The sequence below is a fragment of the Chaetodon trifascialis genome, chromosome 17, assembly GCF_039877785.1.
Source record: "Chaetodon trifascialis isolate fChaTrf1 chromosome 17, fChaTrf1.hap1, whole genome shotgun sequence".
In the NCBI taxonomy this organism is placed as follows: Eukaryota; Metazoa; Chordata; class Actinopteri; order Chaetodontiformes; family Chaetodontidae; genus Chaetodon; species Chaetodon trifascialis.
The window spans coordinates 14,204,285-14,226,311 of NC_092072.1; the positions used below are offsets into that span (position 1 = coordinate 14,204,285).

At 44.5% G+C, this 22,027-nt stretch overlaps 1 protein-coding gene across 17 annotated transcripts in view; it reads left to right on the forward strand.

Moving 5' to 3' along the window:
• The window catches only part of LOC139345617 (cytoplasmic dynein 1 intermediate chain 1), a 46,764-nt gene that overhangs the window by 3,273 nt on the left and 21,464 nt on the right, over positions 1–22,027 (forward strand). For 6 of the 17 annotated variants that reach the window (XM_070984348.1, XM_070984347.1, XM_070984337.1 and 3 more), the window contains exons 5-10: positions 2,117–2,176; positions 2,434–2,549; positions 17,732–17,824; positions 19,734–19,905; positions 21,629–21,728; positions 21,850–21,975. In XM_070984348.1, the coding sequence (XP_070840449.1) occupies positions 2,441–2,549; positions 17,732–17,824; positions 19,734–19,905; positions 21,629–21,728; positions 21,850–21,975 (600 nt within the window). In that variant the 5' untranslated portion in view covers positions 2,117–2,176; positions 2,434–2,440. Of the gene's footprint in view, positions 1–611; positions 635–755; positions 798–2,116; positions 2,177–2,433; positions 2,550–17,728; positions 17,825–19,733; positions 19,906–21,628; positions 21,729–21,849; positions 21,976–22,027 lie in introns of those variants that run through there. The other 11 variants (XM_070984339.1, XM_070984332.1, XM_070984338.1 and 8 more) reach the window with 4 other exon arrangements.

Below are 22,027 nucleotides of genomic sequence, written 5' to 3' on the forward strand. Positions count from 1 at the left end.
TGGCATCTGGTGTTTTGATGACCACTGTGCAGCTTGTTGCTTCTCATAACTCGCCCTGAGAAGTTAATTTTGAGCTTGAGGTAAGTCTGTTTGAAAATACAGAGATATGCAAATGTCCAGATATTACCTATTATTTGATAAACCTTCAGAAAGCAGCCTTAGTGAGCCGATTTATGACATGTTTTGAATACGGAGCCTAATGGACATTTCCCTTGCATTTGCTGTAAAGCTTAGTAGCTGTGACAAAGTGAGCTGTTCCCCCTTTGTCACTGTTTTGTAGGGGTGTATTCACAGTGCTTATTAGGCCACATGCGTGTGCCATACATGCTCATTTATCTCATAACAAACCAGACCAGTTCTGCACATGGCTGCTCTGGTGAATAAAACCTGCAGCTGGGAATAGAGTGGTCATCAAGCGCTTTCCATTCGCTTTGTAATGGTGCTGCTGACTGTAGAGGTCAGCGAGTGAGTGATGCCCTCAGGGGTCATTAGTGATGTGTTGTTCTGGTATGGCCAGGGGTGGAATTGGGGATGACGAATGTGCTGGAACTCAGGACAGTTCCGATCAGAAATAAATTCTCTTATAGACTCTTTGTTTCTTTTGTAGATTTTACCAATTGGATTTTACAAATTGGTGAGTTAGTGCCTGGAATGAAAGGTTTATTTTTTTTCTCCCCCCCAAATCCACCCTGGATGATGGCATGCCATTTTGAGCTTCTCCATTTGTGGCTGTGTATGTGTGTGTCCCTTCTTAGGTCAGGTTTCTCTAAAAACAAGTTCCAAGCACAGAGCTCAAGGTAAGCATTTTCAAATCCAGGCCCCCTCCCTCCCCTTTTCTTTAGTTGAGTTTACCCTCATGTGAACACAGAGAGCCGCCCACAGTGTTGTCAGTGGTCTTGGCGATGTGTTCCCATCCTGATTTAGAAGATCAAAACAGCGCAGTGCCCCTCTTTCCTTTGTTTCTCGGCTCTCCCCCGGCAACTTCCTGCCTACTGTCTCCCTTAATACCAGCTCGAAAGATTTCTGCTAGCATGAGTTGAGCCACAGAAGTCATTTCAGCCTTCACAGAGTTGACAATCCGCTGCTTAAGGTGTCATCGATGTTACTGTGAAACAGCCGGTCTGTCAGGCTTAAGAAATGCCTTGCCACTCTCACCCAGCACTGGGTGGCACAGGCTGAAGGTCTAACGGGCGTGTTCACTGGCCCTAAAAGGTATCATCAAAAAGTGTAGTGATGTTTGAAGCGTTATCCTTTCACAGCGGGTAGATTTCAACCAAGTTGCCATAAAACTCTCTAGGTTTCGCTTGCTGTTAGATTTCCCTGTGGCCCAGTGATTGAGCTCAGCAAGTTCCTGGCGGTTTGTCGCACTCATTGATCATGCATGGCAAGTACGTTGTCATGTATGTCGAGCAAGCTAAATCTTTCCAAATGCATTCTGATTTTGGTTTTCATATGCTGAGTGTTGTCCTGTGAATATGTCGTGCTGTGGGTGTGAGATGGAAGTCATGTTGCTGGATATGTGGCTCATGGTCTTCATGTATCAGCTGGCACAAATTTGCATATGAAACATCAAGACAAAGAATGTCACACAAAAGGGAAAAAAAAAATGTTCGGATGTTTTAGACGATTAAAAACCAAATCCAGGTAATGATTTCTGCAGAGCTCCCTGCATTTAAAAGTTGTCATTTCAAATTGTTTACCCCCTGAAAATGAGTCATTTTGACCTTCTTTCATACGAGACATTTTTTTGTCCTTAAATGTATTTGTGTTTCAACTTGTTGATTTCTTGCAGAAGAGCATGAAATGTATCACAAGCGATGAGCAGAGATCTTTAAATAAACATTAGATAGATTATATAGAGTACGCTGAGGTTTAATGAAATATAATGTCTCCCTAATAGCCTTCCCACGCTGTATCCACTTATCGAAACATTTTTCCATTAACAGTGCCTGCATGAATTCGATGAGAATCCCCATGTTAAGCTGTTCTCTAGATAAGTGGTCTGTGGGTGAGGGTGAGATTGCGTGCGTTTGCACATACCTGTGCGCCAGCCCTTGTGATATGTGTCTTTGTAAACTTGCATGTCCTCTCTTGCCCCCCCTGTTGGTGACATCAGGACGCTGCAGTGGGACACAGACCCTTCTGTGCTGCAGCTGCAGGCTGATTCTGAGCTTGGGTACATCTTCCTTCTCTCCTCTTGTTCACTGTCTGACAAAATATAAGTACTACACCTTATTTGGCAGTGCATGACACTTATTAATAGTCCCTTTAGAGGCCACTCTAATGATGCAATCTTTTGAATATTGAGCCACAGACCCAAGGCTCTGCATGCTACTCATTTTAAACTTTAAAAACAAATGTAGGTGTATTTGACTTTATGTGGGTTTGTGCACAGTATGATTCTAATAGGAACATCCTGTCTCTGTTACCCAGGCGCAGGATGCAGAGGCTGGGGGCCTCTAAGATCACACAGGTAGACTTCCTTCCCAAAGAGGTGGTCTCTTACAGCAAAGAGACACAGACGCCACTCACAGCCCACCTGTCTGAAGGTGAGTACTTTTGCATGTGTGTGCGTGAGTGGCTCCTCGTGACATTCCATACCATCTGTAGTCAAAGTTTCAAGCTGTTTTAGGGTCCATGGGGCACCAGAGGTCACGAGAGGCAACAAAAGGTTTCACGTTGCAATGATTGTCGTCGCTGCGCGGTTGAATTTGATACTCCTTCGGTTAGCCAGTTTGCAGCCTGTAAAGCTGGAGTGACTTAGAGGCTGACAGATGAAATTTAGCTAAGATGATTCCTTATGAATGTCAGAGCATTGCTGTGTCTATGTGTATTGTGTGCACATAAAGATATATGTGTGTGTGTGTGTGTGTGTGTGTGTGTGTGTGTTTACATATTCTTTAAATCATTCGGTTTTTCGCTTTTTAATTGCTTATATTAGCTACTGTTACGGACAGTTTAGTATTCCTCAATAGGAAAAGCTGTCATTCACTCCATCAGGATTTTGGAAGAAATGGTACATAAAAAAAAAAGGAAAAAAAAACGTGTTTTCGTGCATGTGTGTGTTTGAGTGTGTTTGCATGTGAGGTTATGTGTGCATGCATGTGTGTCTGCAAATGGGCGTGCGCATGTGTGCTGAGCAGCAGTCACTAAACACATCCATATGGTGAAAATTGAGGTTGGTCCCGCGCTGGATTTGGCATATCGTCGGTGGTTGGAAGTGCAAGGCCTAAACATTTGATTATTTTTCTGTTGGAGGCGAAAAACGGTGGAGATTTGGACGGATGACAGTTGTAGCCGTTCCACTAAATTGAACTTTGGTCATCTTGCAAATGCAGATGTATGCAGGAACGTCATCTTCACGTGTAGGAATGCACCTGCACGCTCTCCATCTGACTGAACTGACTGTCAGACACACACATACATAAGCACACACACACGCTCCCTATCATCTTCTCTATCGTCCTTCTTGTAGTTGCCAAGACAGCTGGCAGCCATGTGACTGTGAAGGGGTTGTACTTCCTGCTTCCTGTCATTATAATAGATGGTCTGGTGTGGATTCCACTGCCCTCCTCCACCAGCAAGCCCCACGCACACACACACACACGTCTGTCCTCATCAGCATCCAAACGGCCCGCCTCGACTCCCCCTATTTCCTTGACAGACCCAGGAATAGATCATTATTCAACAAGTGCAAAGGCACTGACTCACACATGTGCTCTTGGAGACATACACATGCACGCACACACGCTCACACACACAGGCTCAGAATCAGTTTTTTTGGCCAAGTGTGCTCGTACATAACAAGAACTCCTGTTGTCAAAGGTTGTCAGTGTACCTACACGGAGTGCCAAAACAATATACACACACATACAAACAAACAACTCTACAGTAAAGAGATAAAGACTAACAATTAAACATGCAAACAAACAAACATGCAGTAGTTACAATATGCAGGTCAAGTTTTCTGTGTATACATACAAACAAATGCGTACTATGTGACTGGTTGTCGCTGTAGCAGTGCTGCGTGTCGGCCCATTTCAGTTTGTTTGTTTTCAGCTTCCAACTGACTTTTCTGGAGGCCTCCATGGTGTGTGTGTGTGTGTGTGTGCGCATGTGTGCGTGCGTCTCAGAACATCTGGGAGCCAGAGCAGAGCTGTGGTGGTCTTCAGGGAGGCGACCCTGGCCTTAGGAGACCCTTCCTCTGTTGGCTACCACAAAGCGTGTGTGTCTGGAGAAAGAGGCTGATGGTAGCACCTGCTTGCACTTCTGGCTGTCTGTTTATTCAGGCCAGTTCCTTTTGTTGATTACTGAAGCTAACATGCACAGCACACGCATCTCATTTTCAGGTTGCGGCTTCAGGTTGCGACCAGCCAACGAAAGCCGGTTATGGATTTCTGTTGAATCTTGTAGTTAAATAAATATGAGGTTATTTGTGACTGTGCCGTCAGTACACAGTGATTCACATATAGTAAAATGTTATCAAGCCCAACTGTACGGTTGGGAACCTGGGTCTTCTGCAGGATTAAATATAACATATCCAAAGTAAGTGTGTGTCCAGTATACGTGTGTGTGGGCTCACCTTGAAGCTCCTGGTGTGTTTCACATACAGATGTTTAGTTTTTCCAAAGGCTGACTCTAATGGCTGTATGAGGATTCATTTCTAGAAACTGTATCTGCATATGAATACAGAATCTGAAGACATCCGTCATCCTTGTTTCCCTTCCTGCCTTCCATCTTAACCCTCTGGGTCTGACCAGGGCCAAACTGTTATGTAAAGTTAGCAGCTAATTCTACCTCTCTGTTGTCTTTAAACACATATGATGTACAGAGAGAAAAGAGTAGAATAGAGTGGGATTTAGTGGGGGGAGAAAGACAGCTGGCCGCTGTGGAGGACTGAACAGAAGAATGAATGTGTTGTCTTAATGATGGTGGTGTGTCTCAGGATTACATAAAGCTCTATGGAGGGATTTCTGTGTCTGTTTTTAAACCTCTGTGTGAGTTAGTTTATTGTGTTCAAGGATAATTTCAACAGTGCTTACTTTATGAATTTGAAGGTCCCATGTGACCAGTTGATGCTTTTTTTATATGCCAGATATGCTCTATGGCTAGATTCATTGTTATCAAAAGGGCCTGAATATGCTTGATGACTCTTAATAGAAGAGCTGGCGGTTTCACATTAAAACTGTAATATTAACATTGAGTGTGTGAAAGGAAGCGTAAGTGTGGTCTCATCATAATCACTTAAATCTCTGACGGATGACTCAGGGATTCTCTCATGGCTCCTTCTCCTCATGAACTTCTGACCTTCCCAGTTCTCACGTCTGCCCCTGTGTCCAGGGCGGCTGGCTGCGCGTGTGTGACGTGAGTGTGCGTTATTGGAGTGCGTGTGTAGGAGACTGAACACAGCTTCATCAGATTGGATTGATTTGATCTGACTTTGTGTGTGGACATCCTCGACACAGGAGTTTGTGTTTTAAAGCTCCCATGGAGTTTATGTGTGTGACTCTCATTTAAAACATTTAATGATATGGCTTTTCATTTCCGTGACCAATTGGCTTCCTATAACGGTGATGTGTAGCTGGTCTATGTATGCTCCTCTTCCCATTGGCTGCTCACTGATCTGTCTGTCCCGAGTGTCCATTGTGTCAGGCAATCAGATTAGCCCCAGTCACGGTTGGCTCCAGTTATTTACTGCCACCCTAATGGGTATGAATGGACACGCTTGTCGTGAGGGATGGAAGCTTTGTCTAACGACATAGCGGGGAAATAAAGTGAGGTCTAATGCGGTGTGTGATAGTAACCTAACCTACTGAGGTCAAATAAAGTGTGTGTTGGCTGGTTGGCGTTTCATGCCACTGTCTTGTGTCTAACCATGTTGACATTTTCTTGAGAAAGAGAAGTGGCTTGTATTTCAAATTAGCTATGAGCTCTTCACCTGTAGCAGGATCCAATATGAATAAACACAAACTGCTTTATTGATTTGAACTCTTAGCTTTATTCTGCAAAGTATTTTTTCCTCATTTTTTCCTGTATAAACCGTACACTACCTGCTTGGCACCAAACGAAAGATGAAGTTAGCATGTAGCTGGTCAACACTGTCAAACCTTTAGCAGCTACATAGACCGGTATTTCCCTCAGGGGTTTGAGACCCAAACAGAGCAAAAAGGAAAGTGAATATTCAATTTACAATCATCAGGTAGCCTTTTTACCGACATGTTTGTCATGACAACTGCCAAACACTGTATAACAGGCAGTGTTGTGTTTTTAGCTTTTTGTGCTGGGCAAAGCAAATCAATTAGTGTATGGTGTAAAGGTGTAAAGAGGAAATATTTTATATTTTGACTCGAAACACTGACTATAGCAGGGTGAGATTTCACATAGTTTTAGCCAAATGTGGGCAACCTTCCTGCCCCTCTCCCTTTGTTTCTCCTTGCATCCCTCATCTGGACCGGCCAGTCCCACTTGGCCATGAATGGACCGAATCTCAGCACTCTGACAAACCCACTCTTTTACTTTACTGATCCCAATCTGAAGATAACTATCTGTGTGTGTGTGTGTGTGTGTGTGTGTGTGTGTGTGTGCGCGTGTGTGCGTGTGTTTACTTGAGATGTTGGCAAGAGCGGGAAAGGTCAAAGGAATAGAGGGTATTTTGTGCATGTGCTTGCGCACGTATACGTTTGCAGACTGGCATGGGTGGAGTGGGAGCCTGACCCAGTTTGCCGTAAATTGGTTTCGCTCAGTGGAGCTTTAAAAGATCCATAATAGGCTGCAGTGGAAAGGTAGCCAAAGAAATGGAGAGAAAAAGGAGGGAAGGGAGAAAGAGAAAATGTACCAGGTGAAGAGAAATCTTTCTTTCTAGAAGGAGAAAGAATAAGACAGAAACAGGAGGAGAATCAGCGGGGGCCACCAGGGATGTTGCAGCAGGTCTAATTGTTGTAGCAGTAATTGTTTTCAGTGAACCACAAGTAGTAGCCTACAGAAATACAAACCTCTGTGTCTTTGTGTATCATTTGATGTTGCAACTTTGGAAAACCCCATTTCTAGGGTTAAAAGTTCAGAGGGGTCAAGAGTGTGTGTTAATTTTTGTGCATGCGTGTGCAAAGGCATGTGTGCACGACCCCTCCCCCCCTTCTCATGTATTTTCTGCCCCATTAGTTTTCAGGGTCTGTACAGCTTGAGTATATAGTTGGTCAGTAATTCACTCCTTAAGTATATTTACTGCAATAAGAGGCTTTCTTTTGACATGTGGTGGACTGGTAATGGCCTGTAATTGCAAGAGAAACCCCATTTCCAAGCACTAATCTGAAAAGACATACTCACTTTTTCGTAAATGCGCTCCCACACATGCACACACAAGCATGCAGGAACACACATGTGCAGACCAACATATGTGGGAATAAACAAGCACGCACGCACACCCGCAGAAATGTCCACAGAAGCACGCATGCACACACAGTTCATCCCCTAATCCCATAATGGAGCAGTTAAGGAACCGAAGTGCAAATTTCTGAAATGATCCTGACTATTGGCAGCACATTGCTCCAATTAGAATGTTTACTTTTCTATATTTCCACAAACTTCTAAATATATTAGATATGATTCAACAGGTCCTGAACTGGTTGGTATTTAGCAACAGTTGTGCAAAAAAAAAAAAATGTCCTTGAGGATTTAATCATGAGTTTAAATTGGCACCAAACGTACAGGAGTCTGTGTCTGAAACTCATTACTGCGTGAGTTTAAAGGTTTGGAGGTTATTGAAGCTTTTGTGTCGCACATGTGAGGAGTTTGTCTCATGTGCTGCTTAACAGAGGAACACGGTTCACTGGATTAAAAGCCAGTTTATTTCTTAATCCGATTTTTCAGTGGTTTGTACCGACATTGAGATTTTCATATTAGCACTGAGATATTGATGTCAGCCATGTTGCCAGTCGTGCTTCCACTAACAGACGTTGAAATCTTTTTTATTATATTATTTGACATGCTGCAACAAATCCTGTTCCAGCCACTAAATTAGAGTTGTAGCAGTCATACAAAACATCTGCTGTAAAATGTAATAAAAACACTGAAGAAAGCAAGACAAACGTTACGGCCTGGATTATGTTATTTCCGATATGCAGCTTAAGCGCAGTAACAGTAGAGCTGGTTATGAAAGCTCAGTGCTTTTCGCTGCTGACCAACATGTAGCACCAAGTGTTTTAAGTTTAGTTGAATGAATGTGAATGTATGAAATATAATAGGCATCCATGACGTGTGGAAGAATGTAAAGCCTTGTCCAAATGATGGAAAATGTTGCTGTAAAAAGTGTGTTTTAATGTAGTGGCACAAGTGGCAAAAGAATATGATGAAATGAAACCCAGCCCAGAGTCCCATATTGCTGAATAAGTCAGAGAACACATGCTGTAAGCTGTCAAAGAATGAAAGTTGTGAGAGTCCTCAAGTCAACAATGCAGCAAATATAGTAACCACATGCAAAATGTAGGGTTATGTAAACAGCTTAGTGACACTGTTTTCTTGTTGGCAGTTGTCACAGAGCTGTGATGTGAAGTGCTGCTCGATTGCAGCTGTTCGGTCCTGCAGGGCATCATCAGGAGGGAAAGTCTTACTGTTCAGCTCATGAGGCTGAGGTCCTTTAAGTTCCCTCCGCCAGTTTATCCCGTCTGTCTTTGGCATTTTCTGCGATCCAGTGAAGCACCGATGCATTCAAATAAAAACAGCGAATGTAACACACTCCCAGTCTACACGAAGCCGACATGACTGAGGGGTTTGTGGGAAGCCTTCAAGGTCCTGGAGGGAGGAATGTGGTTGCGTGAGTGTGTGTTTTGCATGGTTAGGTACTTATGTGTTTCTGTATGTGTCTGCATATGTGCGTATATGTATATATGTGTGTGTGTGTGTGTGTGTGTGTGTGTGTGTGTGTGTGTGTGTGTGTGTGTGTGTGTGTGTGTGTGTGTGTGTGTGTGTGTGTGTGTGTGTGTGTATGCATGCAGCCACATATGGAAGCGCTTGTCTCATACATTGTTGTTGTTCCAGCCAGGCGGCTACAACAGACTGTGCAGACCAGAGGATGTGTGTGTGCGTGTGTGTGCGTGTGTGTGCGTGTGTGTGTGTGTGTGTGTGTGTGTGTGTGTGTATGTATCTGCGTGTGAGTGTGTGTGTTTTCTAAAGGCAAAATTCAAGGCAAATAGAGAATAACCACAGTGAGTGTGCCCAGAGGACTCCAAACAATATGTACTGAGTTGTTTTACTTTAGAAATGTTCCACTGAAAATACGTTTTAAAATTGTCTTTTTATGTTTGGTGTCTTCTGGACATTTGAGAGAGTGATTGCCTCGAGGTAGCAGCCTCTAGACATACTGCTTAAACCAAGCGTGTATTCGCTGTACATGCACGTCCACACACAAACTCACACTTCACATCAGACTCGGGTTTTGCCATTATGATCTGCGCTCGCCTTTTCCCTGCAGACGCACGTAATGGGCCAACGCTTCACACTTTCTCCCTTCATAAAACAACTGAGTTTGGCTTTCATCATCATCGCCCTCAAAAGGGTGCAGCCTTCACTCCCATTTCACCCCCAAAATTGATGCAGGGTCCCAGGCGGTTTCTGTCAAAATGGCCATGGCAGTCAAAACTCAGAAAAACCTTTTTGATATTAGAGAAAAATAATGTCTTTCACAGCGCGTAAGGTATTCCAAGTGAGTCACAGATGATTGCAATTTTCCCCTACGACCACCGTATAATAAGGTACATGAACCCCTTCTTCATCTCCTTCCCTCCGGCTTTCTCTCTCTCCTTGGCAAAACGGCCATCATCCGAAATAATATTTGCCATCTGATGAGTGCTTGAGATGAGTAGGAATACAGTTTCACGTGTCCCTTTTTTCCCTTTTCAACTTCTCTCCTGTTCGCTCGCATTTTGTTGAATTTGACTTTTTGACATGTGCGCCCCACCCTTCCCCCCCTCGCTGCATTTCTTTTTATACATGTGTAAAACAACAGTGGGTCTTGAACGTTTGCCTGGGTGGTCTCCCTTGTACTCCGAGATCCCTTCGCCTCTCCAGGGGTTTTCATTTGAGAGGGTAGCGGTTCACTGCCACAGCTAGCCTGCAGCTCATAGCCCTGATTCACTTTAGTTGTTTCAGTTCAGTGTGTGTTAACCCTTTATTTGTCATCTCTGTGCCACTTGACTGTTTTATACAGTCGGTTTAAACATTTCACAGACCGAGGTTTTCAACATAGCCGGTCAATTAAACATAGAAACATGAAAAAAAAGTTTGTTTTCTATTATTCATAAAGTCAAACTTGGTAATCAAATTCAACCGTCTCTCACATCTGCACACTTTGTTCCTTGTTGCAGCTGATTCAAACCTTAAATTTCCAGATCATTATCACAGTTTATGGCTTGACAGTTGATTGAAGTGAAATTTGATCACCATGCTGGTTTGCTGTTTGGCTGCGCTTGCATGCAGTTCTGCAACTCTCCAGCAGGGAGCACTCTTGGCACATTAACTTGAGGACTCCCTCAAAGGCTCACCAACCAAAGCCCAGCAGATTTTTAGGAGAAGTGAATATCAGATCAAATAGAATTATTGGAATTATAAAATAACAGTTTTTGGCTTTTAAAGTTGTCATTTGATTAACAAAATCCCACCAGACTGAGGACCAGCGCTTTCTTTGACTTGCACACTGTAGTTACTGAGCAGAGTAAGGGTTTGGATCTTTATCTCACAGTGCTGCTGAGGTGCTGTGAATGATTTTATCTATTTTAGTGCAACTGAGAAAGATTCAACCCCAAGCATCAATCTTCAGCATGCCGATAAAAGCTGTTTGTCCCATCTGTCCCTCCGTCCCTCATTAAGACTACATGAAACCCCACCGTCATGCAAGTGGAAAACACCAATCGCTATCTGAGCCACACGCACGTAAAGATGCACACAGCCCTATTCCTGAGTGACATAAATCCCAGCTTGGATGACGTGCTGAAAAGTGAGTCGATGCCACAGCGGTGATTTTATGTAAGACTTTTTCTTTCTGTTGGTCTGTCTCTCCTCGCTCTCTCTCCCTGACTGGGTTTTTGACAGTTTGGAAAGTTTGAAGTCATGGGTTTTAATCAGGGCCTTGCGGCCGGGCTCAGAGCGTGGCGTGGCATGATGGCTCAGTTTAAAGATGTGGGTCTGGGTCGGAGCCAAGCCTGGGTGGCACTGCTAGGAAGGGGAGGCGGGGGTGAGGCTGAGGGAGCGAAAGAGATGGCGAGAGAATCTACTCAGACTGCACCCACAGCACACAGCAGAGTTGGCCGCAGACCCCCAAAGGCCTGAATGGGCTGCATTAACGAAAGTTGATTATGTGTGGGCATGCGTGTGTGCATACGGCGTGGACTCGGGTGAACATAGCCTTGAAAACACATACACACACACACGCACAATGTTTGATCAGTGAGGGGAAGTGTGGTGAAGAGATGAATTAATCTGAATCATCCTGCGGGTTTTAGCCTCACCAGTTTTACATCAGGTCCTGCTGCTAATGTGTGTGTATGTGGCGAATACTTTTACCCCTACTGTGGTAATCATGACTTGATGAACCATGATGAATTTTAAACATTATTTTCTATTAAAACCAAAACAAAAAAAACAGCCCAAAATGACATTAACAAACTGAGGTAAAAGAGTTTAGAGGATGATCACGTTGTCTTCTACCTAAATAAAATCTTGGACCGCTCCCTCGGGGGGGGAAAACAAAGTATTTTTACAAGCAATTACTTTCCATCTGAATGCATTTTACATGCAAGGAGTTGCAACTGACACACTGAGCTCATGTATTGTTTCTGCACAGTCTGGCCCGTCTGTCTTGACCATCTACAGATCAGTGAGATTCTCCAGCAGGTTGTCCCGCCCTCTCACCTCTCAGCAAACGATCTGTTCGACTTTACAGCCTGGCTGGCCCCTACCCATCAATTTGCTGTCCAACCTGACTGACAGAGGTCCCTAAAGTGTTTCTCTGTGTTCAGAAAGTGAAGAGTTTTGTGTGAGTCCTAGCTGAGCGTTAACAAAATCTGGTCATCTGTCTTTCAGCTCAAGCAAGACGCCTGTGAGTGGGTACAAGGCTCGCACAGAGCATGACTGGTCTGACTGTCAAAATCATGAAAAATAAGGCTGAGCAGTGTGTATTTTAATCTTTGGCTTTCCACTCAGAATGGTTTGTTCCATATGGCGGAAAACATGATGTTTCTCCTTTAATATCCCAAAGGCCAAAGACTCAAGCTGTTGAGCCAAATGGTGTGAGAACCTCTAAGGATTGAGAGCCGCCACAGAACTGCATTCCCAGTGTTACTGTCTGATTTATGTGTTTAGAGTAGAGATTATACTGTTTGCTGGGTTTGTGCAGAACCATCTTATAGAAACGTATCTTTTAAAAAATCATTGTGGTCGGCGCCAAGAATAATATCTTATGTGGCAAGACGCATTTCCTGTGGGCCTGCCGTATCACATTTTATTCATCGTAGAATTGCGTCATCTTATCTGTGACCTCTATTATTATTTCAGTCCTATAAAATCATTGTGGTTATATAAATCTTTTTTTTTTGGTACTCGTATAAGAAGGATTGTGTTACAGGAGGTGGGACGAATAAAAGTGAGAAAATTCCCCTGATGCCTCAGGTCATTTGTAATATATGCAGAGGTGAAGTGGATGCAGTGTGAGTCTGCGTGTGCTCAGTCCTTCTCTAACAATAAGACTTGTTCTCAGTCAAGTTAATGCATGTGTGTGTTTGTGTGTGTGTCGTGCCAGGGCCACATTAGAGGGGCCTTTCAAGTCATGTCGGCATCCTCCTACTCCTCTGCATAGTGCTTGTGTTGTGGTCTGCTCAGCAGCCAACCTCCCAGAACCCCTGCGAACTCTCTCTGCGTTTGTGCGTGTATGTGATGTTGTAGGGTTATTCCCAGTGCGTGGGATCCCCCAAAATCCCGGCCTTGTGTTTCCGCCGCCTCTCCTCTGTCATATCAGTATCTCTCTTTCTTTGTGATTAATACAATAGAGATCTCTAAAAGTTATGAGCACTGTCAACTTGGATTGTGTGTGACTCAGTTTAGTAGTCACCTCCACACTGCCATGATAAGTCTGCAGCCCTGCCACCATAAAACAGTCGATGACAAACTTTGGGGCCCGGTCTCATCCTCCCCTCCCCTCCCCTCCCCTCCCCTCCCCTCCCCTCCCCTCCACACACACCCACAGTTCTCTTTGATAACTACGCCAGTCGCTCCAAGCATGCGCTAACACATTTCAGCACACTAGCACTTACTGTGAATTGGGTTCAGAATAAAAGGTCCGCTCGCGCTTTGATCCTCACCAAACAGAACACATGCCAGCACATCTTTGCTGTGACACACCGTGCCAGTGAGCGTCGCACAGCAGCTGAAGGGGGAGCAGAAGACAGTGTGTACATCTCTTTATACGCCGCCGGTATCTTTCAAACTCTCCTCTCCACATGCGCGATAGTAGCTGCCTACTGTGAAATAATACAAGATGTTTAAGGTAATGAAACTCTCAGCGGTGTATCAGCCTTCATTAAGACTATGTTTTCTTTATTCCACAAACAGATCAGCCCATTACTCTCACCTGAACTATTTCACTCCTCTGTAAGTCCATAAAAGCAATAATGATGCCTATACTGGCTAACAAGAGCCTCATGCACAGAAAACATGATAATAAAGTGATAATTAGCCTCAGTTTAGTAGCTAGTTGCTTTGTAATTACTAGCTAACCTTTACTAATTAGGAGGGCTAGCAGTGATCTTTGGAGGTCAGTATTTAGGAATTTATGATATTATTCATTTTTTAATGTTATGCTTTGGAGGTAAGAGCTGATGAAAAGTTGCATAAACAACAAAAGAGAATAGTGTTGACGTGAGAAGTCGAGCTACAGTACTCTGTTGCAGTAATTAGTAGATATTAATAAGTATATTTTTCACAACATGGCAGAATTTAATATGAAGGAGTCCGTTCCACTGTTATGCATAATATTGCATTGTTTAGTTGATTAACAGAAAATCAGCCCCTATTTTTTTAATCACTTAATCTTTCAAGTAAACGCAGAAATGAGATTCGCTGGATCCAGTTTTTATAATGGGAATATTTGCTGTTTTGATAGTAATGCTGGATTTGTTTGGCTGCTGGACTGTTTGGATTTGATTAGTCAGCATGGACTCAAAAATTGTGATTGACATTTTTTTTTTAAAGACAACATGATTAATCAAGAAAATAATCAACAGATTGCTCAATAATGAAAATAATGATCAGTTGCAGCTCTACAAACCTGCTCACACACCTGACACAAAACCTACCTTTTAATAAACTCACGTGTACAACACAATGTATTATATTATCTCTCCACTATTCCAACCTTTTCCTGATATTAATTCAAATGCCTCAACTCAAAGCCACCTGCCAATACCAAATACTGATCTGATACCAGTCCTCCCTTTTCCCCAGATTTAAAGACTGTTGATCTTGTTGTAGAAAATTTAATGGAATCATTTTTTTGTCACAGTTAAATAGCATGAAACCTGATTCGGTCTCTGTCGACATTTTATACTATTAACAAAGAAATACTATGACTGATTTTGTAGTATTTGCACTTATATTGATCGGTGCATCCCAGATATTTCCGATGATATTGAATTATTGTCCCAGCCCTTACTGACAGCTCATTGGTCAGTTTCTAGCACAATACTTACCAAGAGTCTGACAGAGATTATGAAAGGCTAAGCTAGGTTATGCTGTTACTTCAATTCTCTATTGTAGAGTGTAATATTTCTGTGCTTCCAAACAATTTCACTGACTCAGATGTGTGTGCACATGCCCCTGCCTTTGTATGTGTGCATGTGCATTTACAAACACCTTTAGACATTTGTGTGTACTCGTGTTTGTATCTGCACACTGCGAATCTGTGTGTCTACATACCCGCTGGGCTGCACTGAATTGACTGGGCCCGGTCAGCATGAGTAAGCAGCCAGGGGAAGATTGAGGCAGCCAGATGCGGTGGCCCCGGGCAACCGAGGATATCATTACCCCGGGTGTGTAGCCGGCCAAAACGGGAGCCCCCAAGTGGAGTTTCATCAAGGTGGACCCCCGTCTGCGGCGAGGGGGAGGATACCAGTTAACCTGTTGTCCTGCAGAGAGGAGCGGTATTAAGCGGCAGGTGGAAAGAGAAAGCATCCCGAGACTCGAATGGGGTGGAAACAAGAAAGTGCGCCGATACTTGCAGGGTAGCAGGCAGACACACTCAAACTGTGGAAGATTGTCTCTTTTGATTTCCCTTCCCTGCTTCTTTTGCAACTCAACAGGAAACCCCGAGGCGCTCCTGTGTGTGTTTGCATGTACATTTTACATGAAGTATTTTGCATTATCGTTTTTAACCCGCGAGTCTTGCCTTCCAGTATCATTTACCGCAATATAGCTTTTGATTTACTCTGAGCGCACACAGAAATGTATCTCTGAAAATTTCCATTCAAAGGAAATATCCAGGATATTTTTGGTACAGGACTTTGACAGAACAACTTGATGCATGGCCACTGGCAGCGACATCAGCAGTATTCTCATGCGGGAATTGGACCGTCTCCCCTCAGTGAGGTAACCCATAGGCCATGAATCACGCTGCCTTGCTCCAGAGTCCTGTGGTCCCGGGGGTTGACAGTTTGACCGCTCCTCAATGTGGTCTCTCTCCTCCACTCACGCTCCTCCCATCCTCATCGCCACACATTCCAACCACTGGACCGGTCACGTAAGGTCAAGAAAATAGAATAGGATAGAGTAGAATTTGTGTGTAATGTATCTCTGCCGGTGCTGGTTAGCAGGACCCCGTCCCGAGGTAATGGCCGCAGTTTGCAGAGGAAAGAGGAGACTGATGGATGATGAAAAAACAAAACAACATCAGAGAGAAATGAAGCATGGAAGCAGAGACAAAAGGGCCTGATAGAGGGGTGTTCATGAGCCTTTCTCTCTCTGCAGCTTGTCTCTCTTGGCAGCTCTGACATGGAGCGACTCTGGCAGCCTGCCTGTCTGGTCCTCTCTGGTCTCTCCTCCATACTGGTGGGTCACTGGTGTTTGGATCACTACAGCTGGCTGTTAACCACCAACTTGGACTGCGCCTCACGGCCGTGTGTTTGATGTAGCTCAGTCATTTATTATATACACAAAGTATGAAAATGAAAGTCATCTATCAAAAACTTTAACTTGGATGTCAAAAAAAAAACAACAAAAGAAAACACAAAGACGGGGGTGAGAGAAGGATGTACCAGGAAGCCTGAAAGAATGAATAAAACGAGGCTGGAAATGATCGGAATCGTAACGATAAAATCACCGAAGTGTTCCACCAATTGTAATCGCGCTTGAAGCTTTTAAAGAGCTGCAGCGAGTTCATCAAAAGCTTAGGAGAAATGGACAGTTCATCCGGTGCAAGAGCGGCCCTCGAGCAAGTGGTTTTAACAGTGCCCCAGGCCATACTCCAGCTGAGTTAAACACACCCTGATGTGTGTGTGTGTGTGTGTGTGTGTGTGTGTGTGTGTGTGTGTGTGTGTGTGTGTGTGTGTGTGTGTGTGTGTGTGTGTGTGTGTGTGTGTGTGTGTGTGTGTGTGTGTGTGTGTGTGTGTGTGTGTGTGTGTGTGTAAGAGAGAGAGCGAGAGACATGACACGTCTGCTGAGGGTGTGATGTAGTCACTTCCTCCCACTGGACTAAGCGACTGTTGTCAGCTTGACCCTGCGCCAGTTAACCCCTCACCACCCCTGGCACTGCAGGCGAGGGCCCCGGGTGTGTGTGTTTGAGAGCGAGAGAGAGTGAGAGAAAAGACGGATTGTACGTGTGTGTGCAGCGTGTGTGTGTTAGCAGACCACAGGTGTCTGGTCACGGTGTCAAGAGTGTTAAGAGGTCTTCGGAGAGGCCAGACGGCGAGGGTTACCAACACATACCCTGAGGGGTGGGGGTAGGGGGGCAGTAGCTGACAAGCAGGTGCCTGTGTTGACAGTAACCCTTCATACTTGAAGCCCACCTCCTCCCCAACACACACACACACACTGCACACACTCACAATAAATCCTGGAGAGTCAAGCATAATTGCAGAGCCTGATTGGAGGGAATGCAAAGGGAATCCCCTTATACACACACACACACACACACACACACACACACACACACACACACACACACACACACACAGCATTGGCTCTCTTTCCCTCGAGGTCAAAGGTGAGAGAAAAAGAGGAGAGCGCACACAACTCTGACATTTCCTGCTGTCTGCATATGTGTGTGTGTGATTTGCGTGCAGAGCGACCAATATGTCCACACATGCGGACCATGTGAGCACATGCCGCAGCAACAACCCAGAAATGGGCACGGGCTTGTATCTGGTGTATCGCTCTTCCCATGACAATGTGTTCTTAATGTGCAAAGGCAACAGTAATAGATTCTGCAGCATTTATACTTCACGTTTTTGTGTTTCCTAGAAAAAAAAAGAAGTTGCAAATATGAGTGCGTGTGTTCGCAAATGAAACCCATTTGGACCAAATGTTAGTTAGTCAGGTGTACCGGTGCATGTCTGGGAATGATTATTTTGGTTAGAAGGGGGGGTAGGGAATGCGCAGCGGGAGGTCGAGGAAAATTGGAACAGCTGTTGATTAACATGAGTGCTCTCTCTCTTTCTTTCTTGTTTTTTTTTTTTTTTTTACTCTCTCCCAGTAGAGGAGGAAGAGGAAGATGAGGAGATGATGGAGGCGAAGCCGGGCCCTGAGTCGGAGCAGCAGGATGACGATGACAACAGGGAAACCAAAGAAGGTACAGAGGATGGATGGATGATGGTGGCGTAAAAACGGTCAGCTGTTCTGATTTTAGTGATCCTTAAACACATCATTAATGAGCTTTTCTTAAATTGAGCGCATTTCCTCCTTCATCAATCAGCTTCATTTCTGCAGCAGTCGCGTCGAACACAGAACTTCCCATTCTTCATCCTCCGACCTCCTTCCTCCCTCGACTTTTCACATGTTGTTGGTCAAACTGTCACGAAACACGGTCACTTGTGTGTGACACCCACATCCAGGCAGCGGGTGTATCAGATGGAACGGTGGGGGTGAAGGCGAGTCCAGCATATCAGCTCCATGGCATGTAGGGGTCAGCACTGATTAAAAACCTGTCACTTGACCCCATGACCACACTTCAAAGTGAGGGGGAATGGAGAAGTGTGTGTGTGTGTGTGTGTGTGTGTGTGTGTGTGTGTGTGTGTGTGTGTGTGTGTGTGTGTGTGTGTGTGTGTGTGTGTGTGTGTGTGTGTGTGTGTGTGTGTGTGTGTGTGTGGAGGGCTCATGTAGTAAAATATGGAGAGAAGTTAATAAAAAGTCATGATAGACACAGATATGGACAGAGTTATTCATATTTCTGTGTATACACAACCCTGACTGTACCGAGTGTGAGTCAAACACACACACACACACAGATTCATGCACACGCACACACTCATAAACACACAGTCATCCGTCTCCTCTCCATCCTGGCCTATTAGAAGGTCTGGCCTTTGATCTCCGCCTCTCGATTCGCTGGGTCTTTTCTGACAACTCGTAAGAAATACAAAGGGATGGGGGGGATCAAAGTCAAGAGGCAGGGTAAAGGTCGATATGTGTGTGTCTGTGCGTGCCTGTGTGTGTAAAATCGCGTGTGTGCTTGGGGACAGTGACTTCAAAAACCGGACACCGTGCTGTGCAGCCATTACGTTCAAAGGGAGGCGGGTCGCTCAGAGGGCTTTGTTTTTCTCTTGTTTATGAAGTTCTTACCGTAGGGTTTTATTAGAAAAGATGCATTAGGAACTGTTTGTAGTTTATTGCGTTCTGGATGTGATTCTGGTTTTGATAGAGATGAAGCGAATGTTAATCTGACGTCCGCAGCACACGCTGTCATCTTTATATGTTTTGCAGTAGACATGACAGCGCTGCATATAGTCGGATGCAGTAAGACATCTGGCTGTTGTCGGTAATTAAGAATAGGTTGTCATGATGTCAGATGAATAGAATAAACAGACAGTTCTCAGTTTGAGGCTCATGAACAGTGATGGAGAAGAAATGCTTTCAAAACAAAAGCATGCCTCTGCTTTACAGGTCAGATAGGACTTACATTGATTTGCTAGATTTAATATTTTAGTTCTCACAGCTGCCTATAAATTGTGGGTATCTCATAATTCCTTTAAATGGAAGAAACTGAATATGCTTTGTCAAAGGGACATCAAACATGTTATTATTCGGTTGTTAATAGAGATGAATAATAGAAAAAAAGAGAATTAAGTTTAATATAAATGCATTCGATTTCAAAGCAGATGATAGCAAACATTTTTTAAGCATCTGTGGCTTTACTGACTATAAGAAACTTTGCTAGAAATAAATTACTTTGACGATTGATTACTCATCCAAGCTGATTTTCAAGAAAAAAGACCAAACATGCGACTTCCAGCTTCTAAGTTTGGACGATTTGCTGCCTTATTGTTATGATAAATGTAATATCTTTGGACTAGTCATACAGTGGAAAGAATTGAGCTTTAGGAAAGTGTGATGGGCATTATTCACTGTTGTCTGACTTTTTATAGAAATCTTTGAAATAAATCAATAATTAAAATGCTTGTTGTAAACCCAGGTGTTCTGTGGGTGCACTGTGAACAGTGCGTGCTGGTGCCTTCTATCTGGCTTTGTTTCCCTTCCTCCAGGCTCATTCCCGGTGCTGCGGGAGCTGACGGAGGAGGAGAGGCAGCAGATCCTGCACTCCTCAGAGTTTCAGAGCTTCTTCGACTGCAGCATCCGGGTGATGGAGCGAGCTCTGGCCGAAGACGGCGACATCTTCTTCGACTACAGCGGCCGGGACCTGGAGGACAAAGAGGGGTGAGCAAGGCAGGAGGAGAGAGGGGCCAGGAGGAGGAGGGAGGAAAGGAGTGTGTGTTTGCATGTGAGAGAGCACATGTGAGTGTTTACTTGCATGCCTCAAACTAAGAAATGTGCTCAGGCTGACTCATGCCCACTGTGTCACTCTAGGGGCCTGGAAGCTGCTTTGTTCTTCAAAATACATGTCTTCCTGCTGATGTCACACTCTCAGGGGGTCAAAAACTCCTCTGAACTGACAACCATCATGTCTTAAAGAGCATTGTCTCGCCATCTGAAGGGTTGCCTCCAAATGGAGGTTATCAAAGTGTTGGTTGAAGTTAGAAGAGTCATAAGTGCAAAGCTGTTTTAGAATACTGCTCTGCTATTATAGAAGAATGCTGCTTTTACCAGCTCACTTCAACTTTGACCACTGCAGCCTCAGAGGAGCATCAAGCCTGTGGTCAAATGGAGATTATGTCTAAAACAGGCCACGGCCCGGTGCTTAACATCAGTCCCTTTCTTTTTTTCTTGTTTCCAGGGTTGTGATATTTGTTGTTGTATTAGTGTAAGGCTGAATCCCATTTCACCCCTTGGCCCTCCCCCTTGGCCCTACCCCTCCGTTTTGCGCGTTCACGTTGAGGGGTAGGGGTGTCCCAATTCCCATTATGATGGAGGGGTAGGGGGAAGTGGTAGGGCTATGTACCCCTCCAAATGGAGATTTTTCCGAGGCACACTCCAAACGGAGGGGTACGACAGATTTCTCAGAATGCCTTACAAGACCGGTATTTTCTCCACGAATAAAGTTTTAAAATGTACGAAAACCACTTTATTGTCTATTTTAACATTGTTTCAATGTGTAGTGGTCATTTTCCTCGTAAAAAAACCCAGAAAAAAATCGATAGTAGTCGAGGCTTCAGTTACGTGGTTACCGTTGCCAGGCTGAATGCCACTAGCGGTGCTCTGTGGGCAGCCCTGATTATAATCTACAGCGATAACATTATCAATAATAACTTCGGCAACCTCGCTGCTGGTATTCAGTTACATTGATAGCGTTGTGGGATACAACATGCAGGAATGTCATACACAAATCGAATGTGACGGTAGCATTAGCTTGTCGCATCTGCCTACGTAAGAGGCAGAGGCGACTACTGATGACGTACGCGATTGTCGAAGGGGTGTCCCAATTCGGAGGGGTTGACTTTCGGCCCTACCCCTTGGCACTCCGTTTCAAGGGGCAAGGGACAAGGGGTAGGGCTAAGGGGTAGGGGTAGAAAAGAGAAATGGGATTCACCCTAAGTTCTAACGACACAAGCTATGTTTCACCGCCAGTTAGTGTGCCGAATTAATTGCCACTCAAACGGGAGTCTGCCTGCAACTGAAGGTCTGGAAGCTGTGGTGATAGAGCTTTCTGAGGTGACCAGTGACAAGAATCTGCACTGGATCGAGTTTGATCACAGGCAACATGTTGGCTGAGAGATACTGACTCATGAAGATCAGCAGCCTGTCAGACAGTCCTCTCACCAGATTCCTCAGATGGCACGTGGTGAATCATCCGAAGGATGCTGTTAAGGATTAATTCAAGGCATCAAGGCACATCTCAAAAACATTCGGCAACGATGGCGGCCAGCTGCTGACTTTGAAGCCTTTAGCGTGTATCAGATGGCTTCCTCCTGACTTACTTACTCATCTTCAGGTTTGATCCCAGAGTAACCCTTCGACTGTTACCTCTCCCGTCTTCCCTCAGAGACTTGGGCAGCGGCTCCAGCCTGTCCTTCAGCAGACTCTTCTACGATGAACACTGGTCGAAGCATCGCGTAATCACCTGCCTTGACTGGTCCCCTCAGGTGAGGCCTGCAGCCTTCTGTAGGTCCCTCTGAATTCAACAGTTTTTGAAGAAAGTATGGTTTCCCAAATTTGTTCATCCCTCTCCCCGTCTTTCTCCTCCCTCCCTCCTCTCTCTCTCAGTATCCTGAGTTGCTGGTTGCCTCCTATAACAATAATGAAGATGCTCCCCATGAACCAGATGGTGTTGCCCTCGTATGGAACATCAAGTTTAAGAAGGCCACGCCAGAGTACATCTTTCACTGTCAGGTACTTAAACTATGTATGCCCAAAGCTATAGAATATTATTGCAGGTTGCTGC